Source organism: Chlamydotis macqueenii, chromosome 2 (genome assembly GCF_036417535.1).
Source record: "Chlamydotis macqueenii isolate bChlMac1 chromosome 2, bChlMac1.mat, whole genome shotgun sequence".
Lineage (NCBI taxonomy): Eukaryota > Metazoa > Chordata > Aves > Otidiformes > Otididae > Chlamydotis > Chlamydotis macqueenii.
Window position 1 is genome coordinate 54,470,752 of NC_141557.1, and position 27,591 is coordinate 54,498,342.

Genomic DNA, 27,591 nt, shown 5'->3' on the forward strand with positions numbered 1-27,591 from the left:
GGAAAACAATGTGGTGAATGGTACATTTATAAAGATTATGGGGACAGTTTTAAAAAATCATGTGTGTGTTTGACTTTCACTGGAACTTCAGTTCCTTTGCCAGTGAAAATGTTTGTAACGCCCACCTAATGATGTACCTAGGATCAAGCAGTAGTACTGTTCTGTGAGACAAAAATAATTAAACAAACAAAGAAATCATCACTTCAAGTGTTTTGTTTTTGGTTTTTTTTTTAAATAAGAGTTTAGTTTCCTCGCTTTCACTTTCAGCTTTCTCTCAGCTCATCCTCCTCAAGAGGCCTTGTTGAAACACAATACTCCAGCTCTGCTGCTACAGTCTTGACAAAAAATAGCTGGCATAGACAGTGCTTCTTGACCTGATAAAAACCTTTGATGCAGCTAATCAAAAAAGTTTTACTGAAGAAAATTATAAAAGTTACAGCTGCACAGAACACTAATAGGTTAATCTGACTTGCTCTCTGGACACTTGGCTGTGATCAACGGGGGAAAAAAAAAATCCAACATAAAGCTATTGCAGAAATGCTATTAATTTGAAAAGGATCCAAAACAATTAAAACAAATGCAGTATTGAAGTAAATGGGAATGACCAAGGTATGGTCGTGTGTCATAGATGTTTATGCCTGTCATAAGAGAAGATAGAAGATAGGCTGACAGTGGATCTACTCTATGGTCAACATCTATGTACAGCTGTGAAATAAAATACCAGGAGGCAAAAAGAAGAAACCTGAGAATCTTTTTTTGTTGTTCATTAAACAAAATTTGTGACATACACCACACTACAGAAATAAAACAATACATGCTACATTATTTACATGAACTTTATAAAGCAACTTTCTCTGGAATTTAAAGATCCACCTTTAAAGAGGTGGACTGAAATTGAAAGAAGTCCTCTTTGTTTAATCAAATCTCAAAAGACAGCCCCTGCTTTTCCATTGCAGATTTATAGAGCGAAATTCTGGTTAGTCAGAGGTTTTTGCCATTGATTTCAATGGGGCCAAGGTTTCAACATTGTCTTTTGGGATAGTAAACAGGAAGCTTAACTAGCACACAGAGAATTTATACGAAACTTTATGTGTGGAGAAAAAGAAGAATTTTGGCGTTGGGTTTTTTTTTTTAATCCATATGAAAGAATGGAAAAGTCAACACACAAGCTAATTTTTAGGCAGCCCACTCATATTAACAGCAGCAGAGCCATACAGCACCATGAACTGGCTCAGGTAACCTAGAACTCTGGTGCAATATTAGCTGCTGAGACAATGCCACTATGCAATCTCAAATTATCTTTTAATGAGCTACTTCAAGTACATCTGCAAAATTTGCAATCATTGTTATAGGTCACAGCAGAAAGCTCAGGATGTACTCAGCTAAAGAAATGTCAACTGCAACTCAAAAGAAAACTTCTGGGGAGGAGCAGTGAAGTAACTCACATGACAGTTCTTTATTTAGGCTTGAACATCCTTAGAACTCCCTACAAATGTTTTACCCACAAGTGAGATCAAGCCAACTATTTACATAATCATGTACATATTGTGATGGCATTTTAATGGACTTCTTCCTTGAATTTCAGTAGGAAGAGCAGCAGGGCAAGACTAAAACTGATGGCAGATCCTACACATCAATGATCAGCAAAAACTGATGCTTACAAACTTGGAATTCACTTCCTCTACTATTTATATATAATGAAAATGATTGGGAAAGTCATATTCAAATTTATTTTTGTTCAAATATTAAAGGTTTAGAAAAGCTTTAGACAAAATTTAGCAACCATTAATCAAGCATTCTATACATAACTTTGAATGCCACATGGCAAAGAGAATGAGCATTTTCATTAAAGCAAAGCAGGGCAATGAAAATGGTACTGTTAATTGAACATGATCACTGAACAGAAAAAAAAGCCACACCTAGGCTTAACATCAAAACTCTGTGAAGTCTCTTGTCACTGAAAGTTGTTGCCTTACTACTTGCTACCAGCACACAAGCGAGCAAGAGTTTGCTACTAAAACAAAACAATTTATCTCAATTATAGTGTCACACTAATCAGAAACATCAGGGAAAAAAGCCTGCTGCCTCATCATGTCAGTAATCATCCACATGGTGAGGTCTACTCTTTCAATGAAATCAGGAAAACATTCTGTCTACTGTAAGCACTGTTACAATTTGCTGTTTTACCTGCCATCAGGTTGTGTGAAATAGAAGTGCGACCATGGTGCTAAAACCATCTCACCCCTATTCCATCCCACACAGCAATAAAAATCACCTTTAGAAATATGGCAATTGCCTGTACCACTCTAGCTACAGACACAGACAACCTTTAAGGAAATCCCACGGAATCCTTGATGACAACTGGAAAGTCAGGAGCTTAGACTTCAAAATTGATTTTCTGAAAAACTCTTTTTACCATTACACATTGAACTGAGAAAACCTTATTAATCAACAGAGAAAATATTCAGGAGTCTGTCAATCTTGACTAACTTTATCAGGAAATTTATTGATTATCAGTTTGGCTTGTGGGAAAACAGGATCACCAAAAGCCTAAGTGGAAACTATATAAATGAGTTGGGTTTTTTTCTTCTTTTTTTTTTTGAGGGGCAATTTCCTTCTCGGAGTGTAACAGACTTGCTCCAATGAAATGTTTGCATAAATCAGTATATGAAGCTGATGATGTTTAGTCACAGTTAATTTCCTGCTCATCACATTCACTAATCAAGCCTTAAGTTCCATCTATATAAAGAGAAAAATGCTGGTATGGCAGATCCCAGTATCTCACTTAACAAATAGAAAAATAATTAGTCCCATATTTTCCTTTCAGATAAAAATGCACAATCTCAATGCTTGGTGGTAACTTGTCATGCAGTTACACAGCTATTCCCTCACGAAACATACAGATGTGATGTTACAAGCTTATTCATAAAACATGTAATTTTTAAATTAGAACTCTATTTTGTGGCAAATCTGGGGGAATATAGAAGGAAGACAAGCGCTCAAGACCCATTGCTGGCTGGTTGGCACCTGGAAATAAGCCAAGATTCCTCAGATAAAAATTGGACTAAAATAAATTGAATTTTAAGTATCTAATTGATTTCAAGTCTTTTACTAACTTCCAGTGTTAATCTCTATTTTCCACTATCATTAACATGCCTGAGTAACTAAGGCAGAGATAAAGTACTTCTCCATAAAAGTATATCAAATCCTGAGCTACTTTACGTGGCCATCGAAGACTGGATGCCCCACTTCACAAAGGCATCATATTAACCACAAAGTGCTAGTTAGCTCATTAGCAACCGGCCTTCTCAGAGGCTCCAGTTCAGGAAGGGTTCCCCGTTCAGACCTGAAGTTGCCCAGCATTACAGCTTTTGTACACGCATCAGGAGCGAGCACAGAGGTCAAGTACTCTTTAAGAAGGATCACAACGGCATTTAGTCCATGTTAAGCCTGTAATTCAATACCAATACTTTTTAATCAATACACTACTTCACAGTGGTAGCTGCCAGAGCTAAACTGATAGGATCTGCTCAACTAACATACATTTAAACCTAAATAGAAACATTTCACTGGAGTTTATCTTCGACACTGAATGAACACCCACCGAGGCAACGAACTGTAACATATAAAAAGAGACAATGGAAAAGATTACTGAAGAAAAGCACCATTTATATACTGAAATATGTAACTATAATTAGCAACACCACGCAGATCTCAGTGCATGAGACCTGTATAATTAATCTAATTTCTCTTACAAGCAATCACAGCATTATCTTCTTTAAAATAAAACAGCTAGAACAATTCAGTGGTGTTACTTCCCTGCATTATGGGCCGTCTGGTTTAGCATCATGGTAGACACCGTACTTATTTCCTGCCTCAGCTACGTGTCAAGACAGAATCAGAAGACGCCTACGGCAGGGGGGTTGGAACTAGATGATCTTCCAGGTCCCTTCCAACCAAAACCATTCTATGATTCTATGAGGAGGACCTTGTTACACAGGATCCTATGTACCTAACTTGCAATGCAAGAAATGCTCTGTTTCCTTATTCACTGGGCTGCAAACCACTGAAGAAATATTTATGATCTAATGCCATCATAGTTTACTATGATACTACTGCGGAACTTTGAGGCCCTCATAATGGCTCTAAAAGAGCATAAATCTGAAACTGTTGAGGCATGAGAAAACACTGTATTATCAGAGACTTCACATGTATTACCCTGCTGAGCAGAGAAGTGAGTATGAAGTCTCCTACTCCACTTCTGATTTTCATTCCAGGTGCAAAATTCTGAAAGCAGCAGGGGGGGAAACAAAACAAACCCACACCACTAAACATGACAAGAGTTATACGGTGTTACGGGTTTAATTTTTTTAAGTATGTTACCAAAATGTTGTAAGTCAAAATAACTGAAGGATATTCAGCTATCCTGCCACTGAAGGGTATTCTTGCCTTGTATAAATTCTTTTCATTATGAAAGTATTATCAGCTTATGCATCCACTTAGGATATTAATAGTCTTGCAAAAAAACTGTATCAGTTGCTGGTCTGCCCAGTAACATCAGATCTTCCAGCTATGCCTTTAAAAAGTAAAGCTGGAATAAAATTGAAATAGAAGCTATGGCATGACACACAGCTCTCAAGAAGACCTTCTATGTGACTACATCAAAAGCTATTGTAATTTATATTGAGACTTGAACAAATAATGTCTCTCTCTCTTCCTTCCCTATCTAATACCCATGTTCCAATGAGTACTGCTGACAGCATTTGGAAGAGCTGTTTCAGTGCTTTGACCTGAAACCAGAAAGAAAAATCTCAAGCACATTGTTAACAGGTTAAGTGAGATAAAACGCCAGTCCTCAAGAATACAGAGAAGATTTTAGGCTAAAAATTGTGAGACGAAAAAGTTACTTCCACAAAAATCTCTAACCTTCAGGTCTGCACTGAAATAATCTGATGACAGCTTTTTGGTTGTGTTGGTCTGTTTTTGTTTTTGTTTTTTAAATGAAGTTACAATAGACAGTGATGTAAACACAGCTCCCTCCACATAGACACATTATAGCTGAAGTAGAAGTTGCCTCTGTTCACTTGTCACTACATAAAAAACTACATAAACTACATAAAAACCCCAATTTTTTCTAAAGGCTACTTATAGGTACAGAAAAGATTATATAAAAGATCTGAAGCTAAAACTCAAGACTGAACAACTCCTTGACAAAATTCTCTCAAATAGCCTAGAATTTCACAGTTAATTATTCTGCTGGGACCAGGTAATCTTGAACAAGAAATAGCTTTCAGGTCTCAGATAACTGTCAGGCATGCCACTGTCTCTCAGTATCCAGAGTTCCTACAGAGTTTAATAAGTCTTCTAGTTGATCTTCAGAATGGTTCTTTCCTGAAATCAGAAAGCAAGGTACACACCTATGCCACGCACCGTTCCAATCTGACATGAATTGGGATCTTGCCAGAACACTTATGTCTACAATCTCATGTCATTACAGTCAAGATAAGGAAGCACAAAAGTTTACACACTGTTGTCCACTCCAGTCTGCAGCATCCCAGAGGGCCTGCTTATCTTCCCAGCACTACCTCTTCATAGATATTTTCTTTCCTGGGGACAGCTGTGATTTTTTGTTTACATCCCCTCTTCCCCTCTGAATTTACTTTGAATTCTACTTTATGATTTACTTAATACACGTTTTGTCAAGATCTTTTCCAGTAATCAGCAATAATGAAATTTGTTCACATCACCTAAACTAGACAAATAAGAAATCAAAGGAGATCACAAAGCACAAGAGCAACATAAAGAAATTAAAATAAATTTTCTAGCACCACACCAAAAGAAATGTAAAAGGAAAAAAAAAGTTATAAGAAGCGCAGTCAAACACTTAATCCAATAAAGTAGCATTTATTTTCTCCTTACTACTATACTGATCATCATTTAACCAAGATGAAAATCCAAGTTCTCTACGGGAACGTGCATGAAGGGAAAGTTAAGACATCCACTGTTCATCACTGTTCTCTGATTTTAGATGATCACAGAATTTAAGACTCTCTACAAATAAAAAAAAAAACCAACACCAAAACCAACAAACTGTGCAAGAGGACATTATGACAATGTCATCAACTAAAAATAAGGAGACATTTCTGATATGACTAAACGTTGCCTTTGAACTGTAACAGCTTTTTCAGGCTAGAATATGAAAGCAGACCTTTAAAACTTATATAATTTTGAAAAAGAGCGCATTAATACAATCATACCTATTTCCACATAGCGGTTTGGAAGGTCACGCATTTCACTGGCATGCCGCTCTTTTACTGAGCAAATCTAGGAAATGGAGATTTGGATCATTATGATGAACAAACTGTAATTCCTGAAATGATACTAACTTTTCCCAGAAACTCCTTTTCTTACTGAGGCATGCATTTCTATATGTTGAAAAACACAGGCTGTAAAACAGTCATGATGCACCACTGAAGAAGAAAACCAGACAGGGAAGTTTTAACTGTAGTCCACAACCTTATAAATACACTGGGAGAGGAGAAGGAAGGTGGATCACAATAGAAAAATCTGAAAACATCTGCCCACATATATAAGTTTGTTTTGGGTATCTTCTCAACACTTTGCATCTCATTACCTTACCATTTCAGTAAGAATAAGCTACCGCAACTCCCAATAACAGTAGGAGAGTACGTACATGTAAAGAAATGCAAATACTCAAATGTTGTGAAGCACACACAGTACAAGGGGGAAAACAGATGCCAAACTTATGACAAACCTCCTCATTAGTAAAACTCTAAGTTTAATGCTCCAAAAGCTTTTTACACTTCACCTACCTCACTTTATCCTCCCTTTCCATCTACTCCTACCGAGCACTTTTAATTTTCCACTGTGCAGTGGTGTAGCAGTCTGTTATTAGAAAACAGCTAACAGGCTTGTAACAAACTCATGTCAGGTGCTGGTTTGAGTAAATCATAGTCAGTCTGCAGCACACAGGTTCGAAACGCCACTTCCCTGCTGAAAGCAGAACATAATCTCAAGCAGCCTGTCCCTCCATCTCATCTCTTTTTTTTTTCCCCATGGCTTACAAAAATTATGCAGCTGTTTTAGCAGTCACAACCTCCTCAGCCCCCAGAACAACGCCCTCCAAAAATACCTCATAGGAAGTTGTTCTTCCTTAATGCTAATCAAAATAAATTAATTCAACAGCCCACTAAAAGCTTTCAAAAGAAGAAAACTCTCCAAGGCACAGAGAAGTGTCCCTGAGGATTACATTCACTGCATGCTCACACACAGAGATCTGTCTGACCACTGGGTGCCTATCACTCCTCCTCCTCATGAGGGTCAGTCCAATGACATTTCTATGGCAGCAGGAGTTCTGCACGCTGTAGTCAAACCAAATTCTATTTTTTTCGATTGTCTTTGCTTTTCAGAAATAATCCTCTGTTTGCCTGTGATAACAGCAAGCATTTATTACAAAGACAGGTAATTGCACCTTTACTGAATTTCCCCAGCCAATAATCAGCGTTAAATTATCCTTCCAGCAAAGGCTGCAGGGATACATATCTGGGCGAAGGCTTATGTCATCTCGAGGCACATTGGTAATTCTTTGCTTGGAGATCATGTCAAGTATCTTCACGCCCTGAAAGTTTAAATACAAGAGAACTTTATTCAGTATAACAAACTCCTGCTCACCACATCCCATATGATTTTATATGCTAAGGCAATCATAGCAGTTTATGGCAGAAGACACAAAGTAGGGCTAAGCGTGCCAACAGAAAAAGCTGTTGATACAAAGACCCATCTAATGCAGGAGGAAACAGAAGGAACAAAGGGATGAGAGTAAATTAGATATTTTAAATTCACATGCCAAATGAAAAGATCTAGTAAGTGAATGATTGACAGATTCACAACTCCAGGCATGAAGCAGTTCAGCTTGTTGGGCTGGTGATATTACTGGAGAAATGAAAAATTCCAGCTCTTGCACAATAGTCCCTGTAGAGAAGCAAAAACTCCCACCTTGGAAAAAGAAAAATATGTGAAGCAGCAGTTCATTAAGATAAATAAAGCCAATCTGTACTTCTCCAGAAATGTATTTCTACTCTTACATTAAAACAGAAAAGGAAGCATATTTAAATGATGCTTGGTTTCATATGCTGTGATTTTTCACTGCCTCCTGAGGAAATCTCCTAAACTACCAGAAAAAAAGTGTTTAAAGAAAGAAAGATTAAAATCATTTGAGAGAGAGAGGAAAAAAAGAGCTATTAATCAGATTTTTCCATGCTGTTTAGAAAAGGTAAGCTATAACCTTTCCAATAGCAAAATGGAGATTAATTTCATGTTAAGTAATGACAACTTCTTAGTGATTTAAAAACAAAAGTCCCCTAAATAAAACAAAGCATTTTTGTAGGTATTTCCTTTTAAGCTCAGTGAGCAGAAAAACCAACTCTCATGATCACAGAAACAGGGATGGAGGGGACCTTGAAAGGTCAGCGTCCAGGATGCCATTCCATGTTAGGATTTTTCTAGTGACAAAACTGATTTAAAAGATTCCCCTGCCTGTTTCTGTTCCCCCCACTGTGAGTCTCTATGTCTGCAGCTGTACAGCTTCAATTGTTTGCAAACGAAAGAGTCTAAACATGAAGGCCATGATCTAAGCCAACTTTTGCCTTTTAACAAAAATAATCACAAGGAGTAGTAAGCGTTAAGGGGGTGGGCTGGGTTTTTTTTCAGTGATCTTTGTCACTGAAGAACTGTCAGCATGGAACATGCTGCTACTGGCATCTCTCAGGTTAACAGCCACCAAGCTTTCAAAAAAAAAACTTGCACACAGCATATGCAACATACAGAGCCCAGATCACTGGCTAACATAAACAAGGAGGATACGCTTTGTGTTTTCTAAGCTCATCTGACAAAACTTGCAATCTTGCTTGAACTACATTTTGATGAAGTTGTCTTTTATTAATCTTACCAGTTTGTCTTCAAGGATGATTTGCAGAGAAAAGTGACCCGTATCCCACCTGTTTTTATGTAAGGTAGTAAATCCTATACGTGATAGACTAGCTTACGTTTGAAGTGCCTTTCAAACCAATAGTGTAAGATCCTCTATAGTTCATTTACATCATGAACCAAAAGGACTTCCAGAGTCAACTTCCTATCATGAAGGAGCCTAAAACCTCTTCAAATGGGAGTCAGGCAGCTAATGCCTCTAAGGATTTGGTCCTCAGGTGTCTCAGTTTGTAAAACTTACACTCTTGGCCATGGGGGAAGGAAAAGAGGGTACAGCACCACACAGGTTACTTGAGCATCTGACAAGCAGAATTAGACCTTGCTTAAATAACCTGGAGTCCATCTCAGAGTATGCAATGTCTAACAAGCTCATATAATACATTGTGCCAAAAAAAAAAAGAAAAAAAAAAAGGTATGCTTAAAAATATAAAAACTAGGTAGTCACGCACAGACAGTATGAAGCAAGGCTATGGAAGATTTCCCCTGACATTAAAAAAAAAAAAAAAAAAAAAAAAAAAGGAACACAAAACCTTGCTAGAGGATGGAGAAATTTTTAAAAAGGTAAAGGGGGAAGGAAAGGCCAATAACCAAATATATTAATCTTTTGGAGGGCAAGTGTCATTTCATTTTTCATTGAAAGATAGGCCCTGACCATGGCTTTTTGTCTCTGACAGATGGCTCTCAACATTTTATTAGTATTCTGTGTTCTGATGTGGCACATCATCCCTAGGGATAGCTCTCCTCAACTGTCCTATCTATTCCTAGCAGATTCACCTAGAATATATATTTTAATTATATGGCTCTGAAAAGAATAAAACCTTTGAAGGAGCTAATGTTATGACAATCAAGCACTCACTGACGTTTCAATTCTAATGTAGTTATTAAAGGGGAGGAAATAAACAAAAGTCCACCTCTAACAACTTCATATCAAACTTGTTCTGAAAGGAATAGAACAATGGCTTTAAAATATTTTAATAAATGCTTCCCTTCAGGAAAGGAAAAACAACAGAAGGAAAAAATCTAGTGTTTCAGAAGTACTTTCATCACATTTTAAAATAAGACTTTGGAATTTCAACATGATACACACTTGAAAAGATATCCCTCACTGCTGAGCTTTAAAACACAGACCTTGACCTATCAATTAGATATACAGTGATAGGTGAAATGCAACACTCAGCATGAAAGCAATAGTTTCCTTTAAAATATGAATTACACTTAGAGCAAAAAGGGCCTATTTTCTCCTAAGTCTAGTCTAGTGGTCTACCAAAATAAGAAATTATTACTATAAATTTTTATAATCTGCAACATTAGAACATACATAATAATGCCACTTCAGTATAAATTACAAAATTCAGACAGGTTTTGGGGGTGGTGATGTATTTTTTTTATATAAGAAGAGTTACATTGACATTCCTTCCTCAGGCAGTTTGCTTCAACAAATTGCACTGGTCAAAACTCAGCTACACAACAGTGTACAGTAGTGATCACCCCCAACAGTGGTAAATAGAGCTACTTTTCTTAATTTCTTCAGAAGTGGCAATCATACAGAAAAAAAACACTGACTAGCCAGCAGGAAACGCCAGAAGAAATGTCTACGAAGACATGGGATCTAAAACACTATCCTTCAATGCCTTTTAAATTTGATTCTTCATTGTACCATTTTTCAATGGAATATTTTGGCAATTAACATCAAAACATTTCAAATATCAGTGTAACACAGCAGTATTTTTGTTCACTTCACAGAGGTGACAAATACTTACCATATTATTGGCCCAAGCAATTAAGTGTCCTCTCCATTTTACATTTCTTATATTTCCTTCCCCTTCATGCAAAACTGAAGGCTTCCATCTATTCATCCAGCCTCTCTCATACAGCAGCAACTATGAAGAAGTATAACAATATATATTTCCATGACACAGTGTTGTATGTAAACATGGGAGGTATTTTTTGTTTCATTATCACTGGAAACCAAAAATACACACCTATCACAAACCAAAAGCAAATAAAATCAAAGATTTTTATACAGTACATATACATTGAGCATCTTGTATACTACAGAATTCAAGTTACTTTAATAATAATTATTAATAAGCAGGCATTTTAACAAGTTTCTCCAGAGAACAGTAAGTACAATTATTTCTGTTTTAAGGATAAAGAAATCGAAAGGCATTTGAGAACCTAAGCCTACAGCACTAGCGACAACACTTCAGAAAGCTGGTAAAGCAAGCAGGCCGCCTCACACCTATGCACTGATCTGGTGATAGGCTCCTTTTTCCCCCTCAAAAAAACCCAGGAGATAGGAAGTGTCCCATATGCCTGATGTAGAAAATTATCAAACCCCCCAAATCTTTGGCCTTTTGCTTGGCCCCATGTGGAACCACAGGGCTCTAGAGATGCTGTGCCTTAGTCCCATACGTGCAAACTGCACTGTACCACAAGTGCTGCTGACTGTAAAACTTGTGTGATTGGGAATCCCAGGTTCTGCAAGTAGGGAAGATATTTTAGACTATCTAAATGCATAGGAGATGTTGCAAAATGCTTTGCAGCAGCAAAGAAAAACCCAGGTACATGCAGAAACTTTCCATGACAGTCCAGCTCTTTTATGAGTTACTGCAGAGTTTTAGAAAGTTACTTACTAAGATTATAACATGGAATTACTTTGAGTGATGCAAAGTGCAGCACTTGGAAGGATATCTCAATAAGAAGCTGAAGCATCTGCGAAGATCATACTCTAAGGCACCAGTCCTGTCAGCTTTTGCATGTGTACACTTATGCACAGACACATGCACAGCCTGAACTCAAGCTTATACGACTGCGCAATGACCATTAAAAGATGTGAAGCTGCTGCCTACAAGGACTCTTACCACGCCAAAACCTAAATCAAGTACCTACGTTGCTAATATTTTCTATCTAAGATCCAGTTGTACATCCTTTTTTATGCATTGTTTTCCCCTGCTCGTAACACATAAAATGGTAAAATACTGATAGTTTAAAATAACATCTTTTAACAAAATAAGGGATTTTTAATATCAATTACATAGACTGCCCCTCTCTCCTAAAGCCACAAGATGGCACCAAAAGACAAGTATTGTCTCCAAAAGTTTAAAGCCGTTGCTATCTAGGACAGTTTATTAGAAACTTTTGTGTGAAGTTCAGCCCAGATATCAAACTTCTCACTCAAGTGTATCTTGCCCCTTTAAACTCACCCAAAATTACTCTGTTTCCTCCACAAAGCTCACATGAGGGCCCACCTTTTAGATAATCTAGGTGTTTTTTCCCACGTATGAAAAGGCTACTTAATAAATCTCCTATGAAATATGCTATTTTACAGCAATCAAGGCAAGACACTGAAAGCAGAGGTAACACCTACGCTCATAAGGCAGTGCCACAGAAAGGAACTTCCCATAGCAGCCTGGCAGATGGATGTGAAACACAGGAGCAGCCCTCAGCCCAAACTGATTAGGTCCACTCAGAAGCCAAGTATGTCATTAAAAACTGAGTGCTGTGCCAATTCAGACTTGAAGATTACTTTTTTCTTAGTTCACAAAGTCGTAAGGAGAGGCTCAATGGAAAATTGTATGCTTCTTTCAATATCACCCAATAAAGACAGCAGCAAAATACAGAGTATTTTCATCTGGACTTACTGGCCAAGGCTGTGAAAACTGATGTGGATGATGCGAAAGTTTAAAACTGGCTGATGTTAATTATATTAACTGAACTTTGAATCTTTTCTATTGTGACTGAATAGTCATTTAAGTTTATTGACTACACACAAAATCCAGAGGGAGCTTGGAATGACACTTTGCATCTATTTTGTTTGTTTGCGGTTCGTGAACATCATGCTTTTTCATGACTCTCTACCTGAGTACGAACCAGCAAAGAAAATAAGCGACCTGAGAAAGAACTGGTGAGAAAAGAAAAAAAAAATCCTGCTTCAGTCTACGCTCAAGTCTAAGCACATGCTGAATCAAATTCTTAGACCAAGGCAGCAGAAGACAACAGTCTTATATTGCCTGTAATAAAGATGGAAAGTAAATCTCAGTCACTGCAGCACCCAGAATTCCCCATTCTGTATCAGCAAGCTCAATAGGTCCAACACCGAAACTAAAGGACACACAACATTGAGACTTCCAAAAAAAAAAATCTCAAAATGTGCTTTTCCTATTTTATCCACAATGCGATTATCTGCATTTTATCTATATATATACAATGTTATATATTTATTTATTTCTTACAGCAATGACTGAGTTACTGAACCCAGAACTTTGCTACTTGTTTTGGAATTGCTATTCACTGAATGCATCTCTCAAAACAAGTAGTCTAATTTATTTCTTAGTCTTCCTTTCTGTCTTCATATTGAAATGTTTATTGCACCAGAAAGCTATTTCAAACTTCAAGAGAAGCTAGACACATAACAAAAATCCACAGTTTCTGTAGGGGTTCCTCCTACCACCTCCTTCTCTTTTTGATATGGGAAAAATATTTTAGGGCTTTATTCCCCATAAATCCCGTATTTTGGCAGTCAGCATTCACAGTACTTATATTTCAACAGCAGCCACAAAAATAACTTTCTTGCATCCTCTGCAATATAGTTTATATTTTCCCCTTTTTGATTTGCTCTGGTAAATCTTTCTAGCCCTTTGTTACAATACAGTAGTGCTTAGAACATGCTTCTAGCTTATCTTCCATGTACCACAGTACGGTAATATAGCTAAATTACAGTAAAATAAACTTTTACTTCAAGAGTCCCCACTCACACTCCTTCATAGTACACTGCAGTCTTCTGATAGTTTACTACTTATTATTTTGTGAGTAGTCTTAACTGCTTATGCTTGTCCACTGGATTATTAAGAAAAAAGACATACTGAAATGCATGAGACAAGAGGACAGTGCAGGACACTCTGGTTTTAAAAACAAGTGGATATAATTCTCTCGAATTAGTGAATACATCTCTCTTTATCTTTCACTACCAGGAGATTAACCTCCTCCAAAAAGAGCTCAAAACTCGAAGTGCATCCACTAAAGAGAATAGACTAGTGCTCGGATTTAATGGAGCTTATCATGCAATTAGCATTAACACTAATTACATGTAATCCCAGTCTTTAAACTACATACAGGAATTCTCAATCCTCTGCACAAAGATGCCAACAATTGCAGTGTTGGTTATATCAATATGGTGAAGCAATTCAACACAATTTCACACCACCAAATAACACCTTCAAAACACCAAAATAAAAGATGTCTATTCTCACACAGTGAAAAGTTTCAAAGGAAACACACTTCTACTGGAGCACTATGCATAGCATCATTACTTTGTTTCAAATTAGCACCTTCTCTGTAAAGATCTGGGGGAGTTTTACAGAAAAAAGAAGCTGAAACTTCAATTTGTAACTGAAGAGCCACCCTTCCCTTCCCTACTGCAGCACTATTGGATTGATTCTTATTTCACAAAATAAAAATTAGGAAAAAACACCCTGTGTTTTCCTTGTCCTGTTCCTTGTTTGCCTGAATGTAAAGATGTGCCTACCTGTGACCCTTTTTCTGGGTTTTTGCACCTGTGTCACCAACTCTCCCCTCAGCCAGGCAATATCATAAAAACCTAAAATGCTACTGCCATGGTTACAAATGATCACTACAGATATTTATTGTTTTCAGCATGAAAACAACATTTACAGGTACAGCCCAGATTAACAGATATCCAAGTGTAATACAGAACAGCATGCCACATGAAGACTTACTGTTTAATCATGCATCCCTAGGAAAATATACAGCTACAATAAAAAATTATCACTTCTGTTTGGAACAGCGATGGACTGGAAGAGCTCAAACAAGGCAGAGAATAATGTCAGCCTCAAGTTTTGAACTGAAGATGAGTTTTCAAAATATCGTCACAAAATACTATTGTCTAAGGAGCTGGGTAGTGGATGGAGGGGAGTGCAGGATGTGCAGTCAAGTGAAATCAAGCAAAGAGGCAGTGGCAGACAACAGCAGCATTGGGAGCTAAGTGACAGCAACAGTGAGGTACAAAACAGGAGCTGCTGCTGTAGTTCATGGGCAGAGAAGCTAGAAATTCAGAGAAGTTTAATACAAACAAATTACACAGGACTTTTATTAGGCTGTAGTTTTAATAACTCAACTGCTGGATCCTAGCTGTCACCTATTCACAAATAGCTACAGAATGAACACATTCCAAGTCTCACAGCCTTGTAGGCAGACACACAAGCTCTTACACATTTAATACATTTAGATCCTCTTCACTTGCCACCTCAGGCAACGAAAAAAGTTTTCTACACAGACATTTGCAAAACACACTACTATAGATTACACGCATAGGACTATGATCCATGCACTCTTTACACAAACCGAATTTGTTTGTTACAGCACAAGGAGAATGTTTTGTTTTTCACAATAAAGAATAAATACACATCCAAATAATAATAAAGAAGTAAAATCTGCTTATGAAGCAAACAGCACATCACCGCATAGCAAAGTCTGGTCTGCTCAATAATATGGGATACAAGCAGGCACTATCCATTGCAGCAAGTAAATCGCAGACCTGTATTATTGTGGCTTCCTTGCTACTACAGTTTTTTTCCTGTTTATGGTAAATTATCCAATGCATGAACGGAAATTGCCATAGTATTTACTCTTTCTTCACTTAAACCAGACCTTTGAGTATTTACTGACTGACATTTTATAGCTTACAAAGCAATCTGCTTTTCTTGTCTGGTACATTTCTACCCAACATAATGCCAAACAGCTGACTATCTGCTTTCTAAAAATGGACTGTGCTGCAAACAGCATCCTGACAATTTAATAATTTGTTGAAGTAGTCCAACCAGTTATTATGAAGTACATATCATAGGGTTCAGAGGTAAAGGTCATCTACTTACTCACAAAACAAAGTGCATCTGCTGACACTAAAAAGGAGACAATTAAAAAAAAAAAAATCTTGAGGCATTCCCTGGCAGCCTTTACTTGAACATACACATTCCCGTACCCGTAACAGCAGTTGCAGATCCCCAAGAATGCTATTTCTCTCCTTGCTAGTGCACTGTTCACAATTGATATCCTTTATATGATGTTGCTCCACCTGGAGTGGAAACGAACTTAGATCGTCTTGTTTCGCATCTCAGGAATGAGACACTGCAGGACCACCCCAGGATTCTGGCACTGAAATAGTGTTTTAGATTTATTTTTTTTTATAGTGAGAAATTTGCCCCAGGTAACACTAAGTTCTCTCTGCTTTTATAACAGACAAAGAAAAGGGAGTCTAACGTTTTAAGCTTGAGCATCAATGTGCTCAGATCATCTGGGAGGATAAATGGGACAAACATGTTCAGATATATCTGTATTTGAAAACCGGTATTTCTAGTGTATCTTGTCTAGCAAAAGAAATACAGACCCCATTAAAAATGTTTTAATCTCTATTTCTAGTATACATATACAAAAATATAAATATATTATGCAGATACAGACACAGATAGATATAAAGAAGTGACTGCTGACAGTCATGGGGTAATGTTTCTTTTCTTAGTTCCCTAGCCCTTAAAATGTTTCCAATTGGATACTCAAATCAACACACTATACAAAATGCATGTCGTGGGCAAATGAGGAGCCCAGTTCTTTAAGATACTCCATACTGGCTTCAGAATTCATTTGCTTAATTGTGCTGGGTCCTTACTGCCATGCTAGGTAGAGAACTCCCCTAAAAATCTTAATTACTACACATACAGCAGAGTGACTCATTCTAGAGGATTCACTCTCCTAGGAATTTTACTACAAAAACTTTTGCGTCTGGTTATTGATATTAACCAAAACATGAAACAGGGAGTCTCATCAATGCCTCTGCCAAGAAAGAAACCTCAAGTCGTCCTACTCTCCTAAGTCATCCTTACATAAAACGCAGCAGCTGATACCTTGACTTTGGAACTGAAATATCCTTCAGTCTTCTCTCTTTGTTAGTTCTGCCTCTTTAACCCTATGGATAGAACAGGTACTTGGGACTTTGCAAAAGCATTCATTTAGTTGATGTGTTGGGAAAGACCAGCACTCTAACAGTTAAATAAAGAACACCTTGTTTTCAGCTTTACCACCCTCACTTAGTTGGCTTTTACCCTGTTATTTTTTAAGATTAGACCCTTTTTTAAAAGGTAGAAGGTTATGGCCTTCAATAGCACAGTATTTGTCTTTTCCCTTGCTTTGAAGCTCTACTGTCTCTTCTGGACAGGAATGCCCTGTTATTTACAATATACAGTATTATTATTTCAGGGTTACCATCATCTGCCAAGTCATCACAATGGTGCTGTAGTTAATTGCAGAGATAACGGGGAGGGGAGCAGGGATGCGTCTCTATTTAGTATGGTACCTATTGCTTCTCACTGCAATCGTGTCAATGTTTCCACAGCACCTGCCTTGTTTCCAGGCACAGATAACATTCATTCATTGAAAAAAAGGAGGTGACAAAAGCTTTTCCAGACCAAAATAGAAGGCAATGATATTATCCCAAGCTTAATGAAAGTTCTTTACTTTTAAAAAGTAGTGCTTTAGTAAGCAAACAATTTAAATTGGTTAATTAGTTCATAATACAACTTAGAGAAAAACTGCTCTTAAAGGACTCTAGTACGTGCCTAGTTAACCAACTGTACAAACATATGCACGGTAGAGTTAAGCTTCCAACAATCTGCAATGATTTAAACAGCTACTCCAGGGAGCACTGCTCTTAAGTTAGCTTTAGGTCAGGCTGAGCTTCTAAGACACAGCAAATCTCAGCATCACACAACAATTCACCCAAGTTCCAAACATCCACCTGTGTTGGGAACCGAGGACCTGCACGGTGCTTCCCTGAAGCAAATCACTTAGCTTTTCCCCCTCCTTCTCACTACTCCTTTTTTTTTTTCTTTTTAAAGAGATTGTTGCTCACCTTGAACATTGGCAGAAGGCTCTGCAGCTAGTCTTTGAACTGAAAAGTGTATTTTTTATACATTTTACATTGTTATGAAGAACTGTGTATTTTTTAAAAAAATTAAGGAGGTGGTGGTAATTTACAGTTATAACCCTCTCAACTCCATTAATTAAGGACCCAACTGAGGCAGATGCTTGGCTATAAAACTAATAAATTTAAGCAGATATTCAAGTGGTTTTTTGAGATGAGACAAAACAGAGTATTAAGGTCAAAGGGGGCAAGTTCTTGCTTCCTGTGTGCATGTGTGGTTTGGGTTCTTCATTTTGTTTCACCGTAAACCAAGATCAGCATGAAATTCAAGTAGGAAATCAAGAATATCCTTCTCATATTCTGAGACAACAATGTTTGTAATGCAACTAGAGGGGTTTGAGGAAGTGACCCAATTTATTTCTGAGTCCTTTTATCTGCTCAAACTACCTTAGCAAACAATGTTAAAAGAACCCAACATTTAAAATGCTAATATACATTATGTCACGATCTCGTAGAACAACAAAAAACAAAGACAGACCCCACAACCATTTGGGCAAACACTTCACACTGGTTTTGAATGTGGCTTAGGCAAGGAGCAAAGCACGAGGGCCTTAAGCAAAGCTTTTCTCTTAAGCTTGATCCAAAATGAGGATAGCCTCACCTCCACCCTTACTGCTATCCCAGCTTTAGTGCGGATGGGGAAGACAGGCAGCACACCTCCCACCACCGCCAGCTATCACCTATGAAGTTACTGTGTCCATGCAAAGACCTTAGGAGCCATAAGAGGTCCCGTTCCTCCTCACAAAGGAGCTCACTCAACTACACAGCCTCCAGACACAAGGCAAGACAGGCGAGGTCCATGGCCTGAGGTGGTACGCTTCGCCCTCCTCCTTGCTCTGATGGACCAACTCCCTGTTGCCTGCTGCCTCCATAAAGCAATTTGGCTTTACACTTAAGGAGAGGTGTAAATAAAAAGCAGGGGTGCTTTTCAAGGCATTTTTCTTTTCAAAAAAAGAAAACAGTATCTTCAATAAGTAAGCAGATGGAATTTAACTTTCTCAATTTTCACCGAGTATTTTGTTGTTGCCATTATACAAGCATATATGCTCCTTTTGGAGGAGAAGAGAAAAGGGGAACAGTTTCTACCACAAGGCTAAGAGGTTGTTATTTGTTGGTTTTATGTATCAATAAAATCAAATTACAGGCATCGAGGGACATTTATTTCAATGCTAAATACCTTATGTTAAGATGTCAATTAAAGTTTTCCTGAAGAAGAAAGTTCCTCAGCAGAAAATGAATGCCTTAAGAATGAGTATACCATTCCCCAGAGGACAGAATATAAAACAACCTGTCAAGTAATCAAAGATAACCAAAGAGAATGTGTTAACTCCCTGATGTTTTTTTCTGTTCGGCATCAGGTGAATGCAAGCTCTTTTACCACCTGACGGAGGCCTGTTCTATTAATTCCCTGCTTCTCTCTTTCCATACCCCTTTTATCAGTGCTAAAAAGCTTCACAAACTGTTGGCTGACAAAGACATACACTGACTGTGCATTATTTTAAGGACAACACCAACTCCGACCAGCCAGGAAGAGCTGTCAAGCATATATACCACTTAAAAACGGAAAGAAAACATAGCTATGCTTTGAAACATATTGAACTGTTAATGAAAATTAAATTGTATTCAGTGCTAGAAGGCTGTATTTCTTACATGCTGGTAAGGGAGAGACACGGTATTCAGGTTGATGCATCTGTAAGTGATGTTCATCCTTAATTCATAAAAGAAGCTAACAGGAAAATTCCATGAATTCAGAAAACTGTTCCAAATTAAACTTTTCATATTTTGACTGAAAATACGCAACATCATACAAGACACCTGCAGGACCTGGAAGCAGCTGTATTCTGGAAGTCACAATTGCATCCTACACCAATAAAATACCATAATGCACACTTAAAATAACAAACTGCCCCAAGTAGAAGACTTGAACTACACAGATACAAGTACTTAAAAAAAGTGGGAGCTCTACTCTAGCCAGAGCTCCCTTGAATTACTTTAAAAACAAGTGGAAAAAAAAAATATCCACCATGAACAAGACCTGGTGAAGATACTTGGGGTTTGTTTACTTAAGAAAAACAAACAAACAAATCACCCACAGCTAAAGCAAAAGAAAAATCCCAAACGCCAAGACCAATACTGATCTTTCACATTGTAAAAGATCAGTATTAAAGTCTAACTTAGGCTCTCACCTCAACAAATAAAAATAAATGGAGGAAATCTGGCCTAGAAAATGTAAATTACTTTTTTTCAGACTATGAAGACAGAAGTATTTCTACTCTGAAGCTCTACTTGTTGCAACATGTTTTTAACATTAGAAGTGCACTATTTTTTTTTCCCCTGGAAGTAGTCTTAATTAAGAAAGAATGTTTGGAATACAATACATGAAGAGAAAGAAAAAACAGAATTATTTGCTCTAGTCGTTAGCAATCACATATTGCAGCCTTCTGAGCTATTTTTAAAAACTGCTCAAAGATAGTCTAAGTTCATTACACAATGACTGCTTACCTTTTTCCCTCCTGTTACAAATTGCTTGAAGTGGGATCGTACAAAATGAGGATGAACAGCAACAATCTGTATATAAAGGGCATGGGGAAGAAAAAAAAAAAAAAAGAAAAAAAGAAAAGATTATGGCTTAAATAAGAGTTTACAGATAGCACTGCATCAATTTTTAAAGTAGATATTTTAAAGTATCAAGTATTACAGCTGAGTTCTGCTTCAGAACTGGCACCTAGTTGTTTCATACATCTCATTTTGGTTTTTAATCCCACTCACTTCTCCTTTAAAAGAAAATTCTCCATATTGTAGGGCATGTGACAAGTCATATACCTAGCTCTAAGGGCCATATTACACCTAACAACTACTTCTTTTCTTTTGCACAGCAGGAAGCAGAATTAGGACCACAAGGCATGGGACTGCTGCAAGCAAGTGTTCCTCCAATTAAGTCTTGTTTTGGCACCTGCCTAGAGGGCACACACATCTCAGCACTGTCCCACAACCACCTCATGTAGCATCATGCACCTTCAACAGCCTCTTTGCCTTACCACATGAACCACCAGCCCCATACTCTGACTGATCAACAGAGACAAAAAGGGCTCTGTGTTCCATGTAAAGCGTGGGACATCCAGTTTTAAGTCCGGTAAGGCACTGAAGCCAAGTGAGTTGCATATGATGAAAACTTAATAAGCTTATTCCTTGCCCCCCTCACAACAAGTAGGTGCAACATGGAAGAACTCAAGCAGCAAAATGCAAACATTTGGACACAGCACTTTTCCTCCTTCAAGAAACATTTCTTGTTAAGAAAGCTAGATCTTCCCATATGCGTACTAGAGGTGCTTTTTCAACAGCCAAGCAGCCACACTCTCAAGCAGAGTATAACTGAAGTTTTCCCTTCAGACAGGGTACCTCAGCACCATTACCCATTACCTCTTCCTAAGGTAGGTTTAACAGATAAGAACTGGTTGCAAAGTATTGACCTCACAGTTAGCAGAAACCTCAGAATTTGTATCACTGATCTACAAAGAAAGAAATACGTTGAGACAGGTAACAGCTGAAACAGGACAATTTCTCTTTCACTTTGCCTTTTGTATTTGAAAAACTCTATAATACTTCTTACAAAACCAAGATTGGCTTTCCTCCTGCCTAACCAGATCAAAAGCTTTTATATTGAGATAGATAACTATTTTCTAGTGACTTGAATAACACTACAAGGAAGCGGTATTCCTCTCTCTCATTTAGATTCAATGTGACCTTTCTGTTATTAAAGACGACAACAACACAATTACCAAAGAATAAAACAAGCACTTACTTTAATAGGACAATCAAATGTTTCATGAAACTCTTCCGCTGAATACAATCCAAACACCTGCACCTAAAGAAGTATATTAAAAAAAAAATACCTAATAACAACTTAACAATTAAAGGTGAATGTAAATCACTAAGAACTAGAAGATTAATTTGAATGCTAACAGTTACATCTTTTTTCCTAAAGGAAAAAAAGCCATATTTAACAACTCAGAGTTAATGGAGACATCTTGGGCTTCTATTACAGCACACCTCTAAATATTTCCAGCAGTGCAAAATTACTTACTTGAATCTTTTTGTTTTGTTACAAACATGGCAAAAACTACAGGTTCCTTTTGCTGATAAAATCTGTTTAACAGATACTGATCTAAGTAAGGTAAGAGCATCATAATAACATTCAGAGGAAGATAAATCAAGAACTCTTTCTTTCTGAAAAAGAACTATAGGATTTTTTCCCCTCCAAGCAATACAGGGTTTACATAAGAAAAAAAGAAATTTGTGACAATAAAACAAAACTAGTCTGAGAAACAATTCCCATATATTTTTTGGCACCCTCTCCTCCTCCCAGGTGCATTCAGTGATATTTTGTTTTGTTCCATGACCACTGGAAATGTCTTTCTCTGAAGACTCCTCCTGTCTCATCTGTTGATGTCTCAGCACATTTAATAGTCAGCACTGAAGTTGTAACAATAGGTCATCAGAATATCTATCAGAATTAATCCATAGGAGGCTCAACATAAAAAAAAATAACCCGAAAACAAAGTATGTTTCTACCGTGAAGAGAATTAACAGATTTGTAAATGTTTTCTTCCCTTTACTTACAGAACAGGTACAGAAGTATCAAGTGTTAAGAAATATTATTAGACTTATATGCTATGAAAACAGAACAGGGTTTCTCAAGCTCTTTGTAAGTATAAGTACAACCCTCTTTGGGGCTCACGTCTCTTCATCCAACATGCAACATTCCCTTCCGCAATTCTCAGATAAGACAGCTGACAACTCAGTTCCTGCCTAACTTAGGAGGAAAATAGGGCTGAAGACTTATGGCTAGGGATTAGTAATTGATTTATCAATTATAAGTTCCACAAAGAATAATAATTGGTTGGCTTTTTCATTATGATTTTAAAAGGTTTCCACCCACTGTCAGAAGCTGTTGGAACAAAATCACCCCAGCAAGTATGGACACTGCTGGTGGAAGAATGGAGAGAAAAAAGCATACCATGGAGCACTCAGTGGAAAACTGTATCTGACAGCAAATCTACTTTAGACGGTTCTCAGACAGGTTTAGTCATTCATGCTTATTTTCTAGAAAAGGTAATCCCTTCAGTAACTCTGCTCTGCATGCTCAACAAGCTGGACTCAAAGACCTAAGAGATCTTTTAACCTTATTTCTTTCCCTCTCTCCCCATCCCCGCTGTGATTCCTTCAGGGGGGAAACAAAAAAGTAAGAATAATAATAAAAAATAAAAACCACACTAGACAAAGATCTGCAGAACAAAGCCAGAAAATGCCAGTAATGGGTCACAAAAATTGAAGCTTAATGGCTCCGAAAACATCAGTTCAGAGGATGAGACACCCCCCCACCCCCCACCCCAGATTCCTGCAGACAGGCAAGCAGACAGAGTAAAACAAACTAGACTTCAGGTAAACTGCAAGAGGAACTAAGCCATCAGCGAGAAACTAAGCCATCCTCAGAGTGGCTCAAAGTTCAGCAGTCTCACTGAAGTTAAAAACATCTCAAACCGCCTCATCTCCCTTTCAAGCTTGTCTCCTGGATACATCTCCTAAGCAGCATTATCAGCTCTGTCCATTACTCATTAGCGAATATACTGCCTCTAAGAACACGCTTTAAAAATACTGCTGCATGCACTGTGTAGGGCTGAGCTACTGCTCCAAAGGATTGGAAAATCAATATTTGGAGACAGTGAGATGCATCGCAAAGCCATGATTATGTAAGCCAACCAAAGGGTTTTATTTGAGCTGGGCCTGGCTGTAAGCCTAGAAAACCTTCAGGCTGATGTCTAGAGGATTGTGTTTTCTGGGTTTTTGTTTTCATCAGTTGGCACTGCATATCCAATGCAACAGACTAAATAAAATAAGAAACAGTGGAAAGAGAAAACAAGACAGAGAGAAGAAAAGAGAAAAAAAAATAATAGACATAGTTAAAACAGAACACTACAAACTCCATGGAAGCAAAATCCTCACAAACAACAGAAGACCCCTCTCAAATTAAAACTAATCAAAATTAACATTAGCAACAGTGCCTTCAACATTTCATAATGCTGCATCGAACATGGCAATATGATATTCCTTTAAGAGTATGAAAACAAAATGGAGCCAGTTAACTAAAGAGGAAAAAACAACTCAGCATAAAATACATGTTATCATGTTTACTCTAGGGACACCGTATAACAGTTTATTACTTCTTAATGTCTTTTATTCTTCAGAGAGAAAGAGATTCTTTAGTTATTACAAACCTATATTGGATTTATCTATTTCTACTTTCCATCCTCACTTAGCTCATGATGTTTTTGGGTACTTGGAAAAAGAATGTCATGATGACAGTCCACTATATTTTGCCAGTCCTCTCTGATTTTAAATATCCAGAACCCACCACTCACTCCACTGCAGCCAAACATAGCTGTTTATTTGCTTCCACATGTGGAAGAAGCAGCCAACCTTCAGTGATCAAAAGGCAGGAAAACAAACACATTTTATCTACAAGCCACAAGAAGAGAGTTAGAGAACTGCACTGTGCTGCTATGCCCTCTTCCCAGTCAACGTAGCTAGTCCAAATCTAGTTTGAGAGTGGGAAAAGAAAGAAAAAAGTAGTAAAATAAAATATATCACACAGCAGAAGAGATACGAGGAAGAAGTTCTCATCATAAAGCCTTCCTTCAAGAAGACAAATGGTTCCCATCTCCCTCATATTGGATCCACTTTGATATGGGAAATGCACTCCCTACCTATTGAAAAAAATCTTTTGTAGTAGTCTAGAGGACATATCTTCATTAATTGGTAGAAATACTTGCATCAACCCAGAAGGCTCAAAATTCATAGGTATTTTTATTATTTTTGTTTAAAATTGATTTAAGAAAACTAAGCTGTTCCACTTTTTCTTTTTTTTTAAGAAAGGATTTCACTATTCTTACTTATTTATATGAGTTAATGATGACTTTACAACTACTTGTACAAGTGTTTAACTTCTTACAGTATGAACACTCCCACTGTGGTAAGGAAAGAGCTATATGGAATTCAAAGTTACACTTTTGCTATGACACTGAACGTAGAAGCACTATATTATCTGGCCAGGAATTTCTGCCATTTTCTTATATAGTAGCATAATGCGTAAGTATGTGTTTTCACCCACTTTAGGGGTGGATTCTTTCACAGACACATCTTTCCAGGTCAAGTGGAAAGTCTAATTTTTAAAATACTCAGATCTTTCAAACCTCCAGATGAGTTTTTTAGAGTAGAATAAGGAATCAATGCCTCTGGACTCTGTGAACACAAATATGATGAATATCGTACTTGTGATACTCAAGCCCTGCATCAAAAACATTACCAGAATTAGCCCTGGCTATACTGCCTTGTATAGCATGTAATGTCACCTGCTGGATCCACAACGGCTACTTCCCTAAGCAAAGACAGGTAAACCACTTAAAGTATTGGATTCTTTTCAAATACAGCCACACCAGACTAGGGATTATGGCTTTTTTAATGTTTCTGAAATCAAGTACGTATTTTTAATACTAATTTAATATATGAAAAATGTGCATGGCTTGTAGTCTTGTACATACGTGCAACATACATCAGTAATCCAGTCAGTAATCCACAGTCACATCTGAGGACCTTGCTTCCCTCCACCATTCAAAACATCCAAACCAACAATGCCAGCTCAACATTTTTATTACCTTGTACAATTACTGACCCTTCCCTTATCTTGCTTCGACAATTAGGACACTCTTGCTGTATTTCTCACAGGCTATAAAATTTTACAACCCACTTTGATAGGCACTAGTATCCCAATTACTGTGTCAAGATACTGACATCAAGATATCTCTGAGAAACAAAAGGCTTGGATACATAAACTGGCTGCCTGCCTGTTGAGGAAAAAAAATCCACCTATTTGGAAGGAAAAAACCCAAGCGCATAAAGTCTAAAGGGGTTGTTTCCCCATTTTGCCTACTGTAAAACTCAATTTTAGTTTTAATTCATAGAACTTCTACTGAATAGGATGCAACCATTAGGATCACTGACATTCCTCCTCCTCCCAAGTCTACTCTGCAAGAAACGTTCTCCTCAGTAAGCCAGCTGGATATTGAGAAATTATTTAAATGATTTTTAATGCACTGCATTTGTATATGAGCCTTATATTAAAAAAGCAGCTTAAATACACCCTGTGCATTAGAATTTTATCATTGCAAACCAACATTAGAAAAGACTGCCATTGACTTACAAACAAAAAAGACATTCCTATAAGTGGGAAATCAATCACCAAAACCACTAAATGTCACAGCTCAACATTCCAGAGAAGCACTGATAATTGTTAGTTATACACTGCACAAATGATATATGTCCTCAGTCAAGGAAGTAGGTGCCAGTTTTTTAGGAAACTGTACATATATTGATTTTACATTTATTTAATGTGGCTGTTGTAAGACACTTTATTCTTCTGATAAACTATGATTGCTTATCAAAAGATTCTATAATTCAAGAGAAACATTCATAACGTGTGTGAAAATGAAAACCACCAGCCCACAGAAATCATGCCCACAAAATCCAATTTTGTGGATTTATAGCAGAAAGGCATTAAACTACTGTCTTGCAGGAACAGCAGAGTAGTCACTGAAGTATAACTGGCACAGCAGTAATGATTAAGGTGACATGTCCTCCTGCCACAGCTGTTAATCAGCTTAATACTAGTTACATTATTGACATTCTCATAATTACTTTTCCTACGGCACATTTGTGCAAAATATATTTGACTTTAATTTTGAGTACTCAAAGGTGAGTCTAGTTCTCAAAATGGATAGTCAAAGTGGTGGTGCTAAATGCAGGAATTAACTCCACAGGTATGACAATTATCTCAAGCGTAATACTGAGGACTTCTTGCTACCTCATTAAATATATAAATAGGTTTGTTGTACCTTGCCATCTTCTGAGCAAACACCCATATGTTCTCCACTTTCATCCAGGCTGATCTGATTTATCTTCACTGGGCTCTAGAGAAAGAAAAGAAAAGAAAGAAAAAGGACTTCTAAAGTTGACTTTAAAGTTACATCACCAATTACATGCTTTAACACTCCCCACACTTCCTGAGATTTACGTGTTAATGGTTGTGTAACGTTTAGTTGCACGAATTAAAAAAAAAAAAAAAAACAACAAAAAAAACCACCACAAAAACCCCACAGAATAGGTATTTCTATGAAAATGCCAAAAGACAGCCTTCTTTCCACAGCCTTTTGCCTAACCCAGAAATTTGACATTTTTTGCAGTTACGCATCTCAGAACTCTGGAACTCTTGTGAAGTGTCAGGCTCCCAGACCTCGAGCATCTGCGCCTGTGAAACAGAGTTATTCATTAAGAACCTCTCCTGCTATCAAAACTCAGCATAAAACACAGTGACCACACAGGCACCAAGGCAACTGAAAATTCTTCTGGTTTGGTCTGATGGCTATACTGGTAATTATTTCTTCCTTCAAATCCCTTGTCTTGCTTTCATTTTTGCCTCTAATAGTATTCTCAGAAGTGAGTATTAGAAGGTATTGAAGTGCAACATAGGTGTACTC

At 37.4% G+C, this 27,591-nt stretch overlaps 1 protein-coding gene across 2 annotated transcripts in view; it reads right to left on the reverse strand.

Annotated features, from left to right (window-relative positions):
• Positions 1–27,591, reverse strand: part of VPS41 (VPS41 subunit of HOPS complex) — a 111,379-nt gene that overhangs the window by 40,976 nt on the left and 42,812 nt on the right. For both annotated transcript variants that reach the window (XM_086743023.1, XM_086743022.1), the window contains exons 5-10: positions 26,950–27,024; positions 21,804–21,866; positions 20,504–20,569; positions 10,767–10,886; positions 7,493–7,639; positions 6,258–6,324 (exon numbers count right to left, since the gene is read on the reverse strand). In XM_086743023.1, coding sequence (XP_086599149.1) covers positions 6,258–6,324; positions 7,493–7,639; positions 10,767–10,886; positions 20,504–20,569; positions 21,804–21,866; positions 26,950–27,024 — 538 coding nt within the window. The remainder of the gene's footprint in view (positions 1–6,257; positions 6,325–7,492; positions 7,640–10,766; positions 10,887–20,503; positions 20,570–21,803; positions 21,867–26,949; positions 27,025–27,591) is intronic.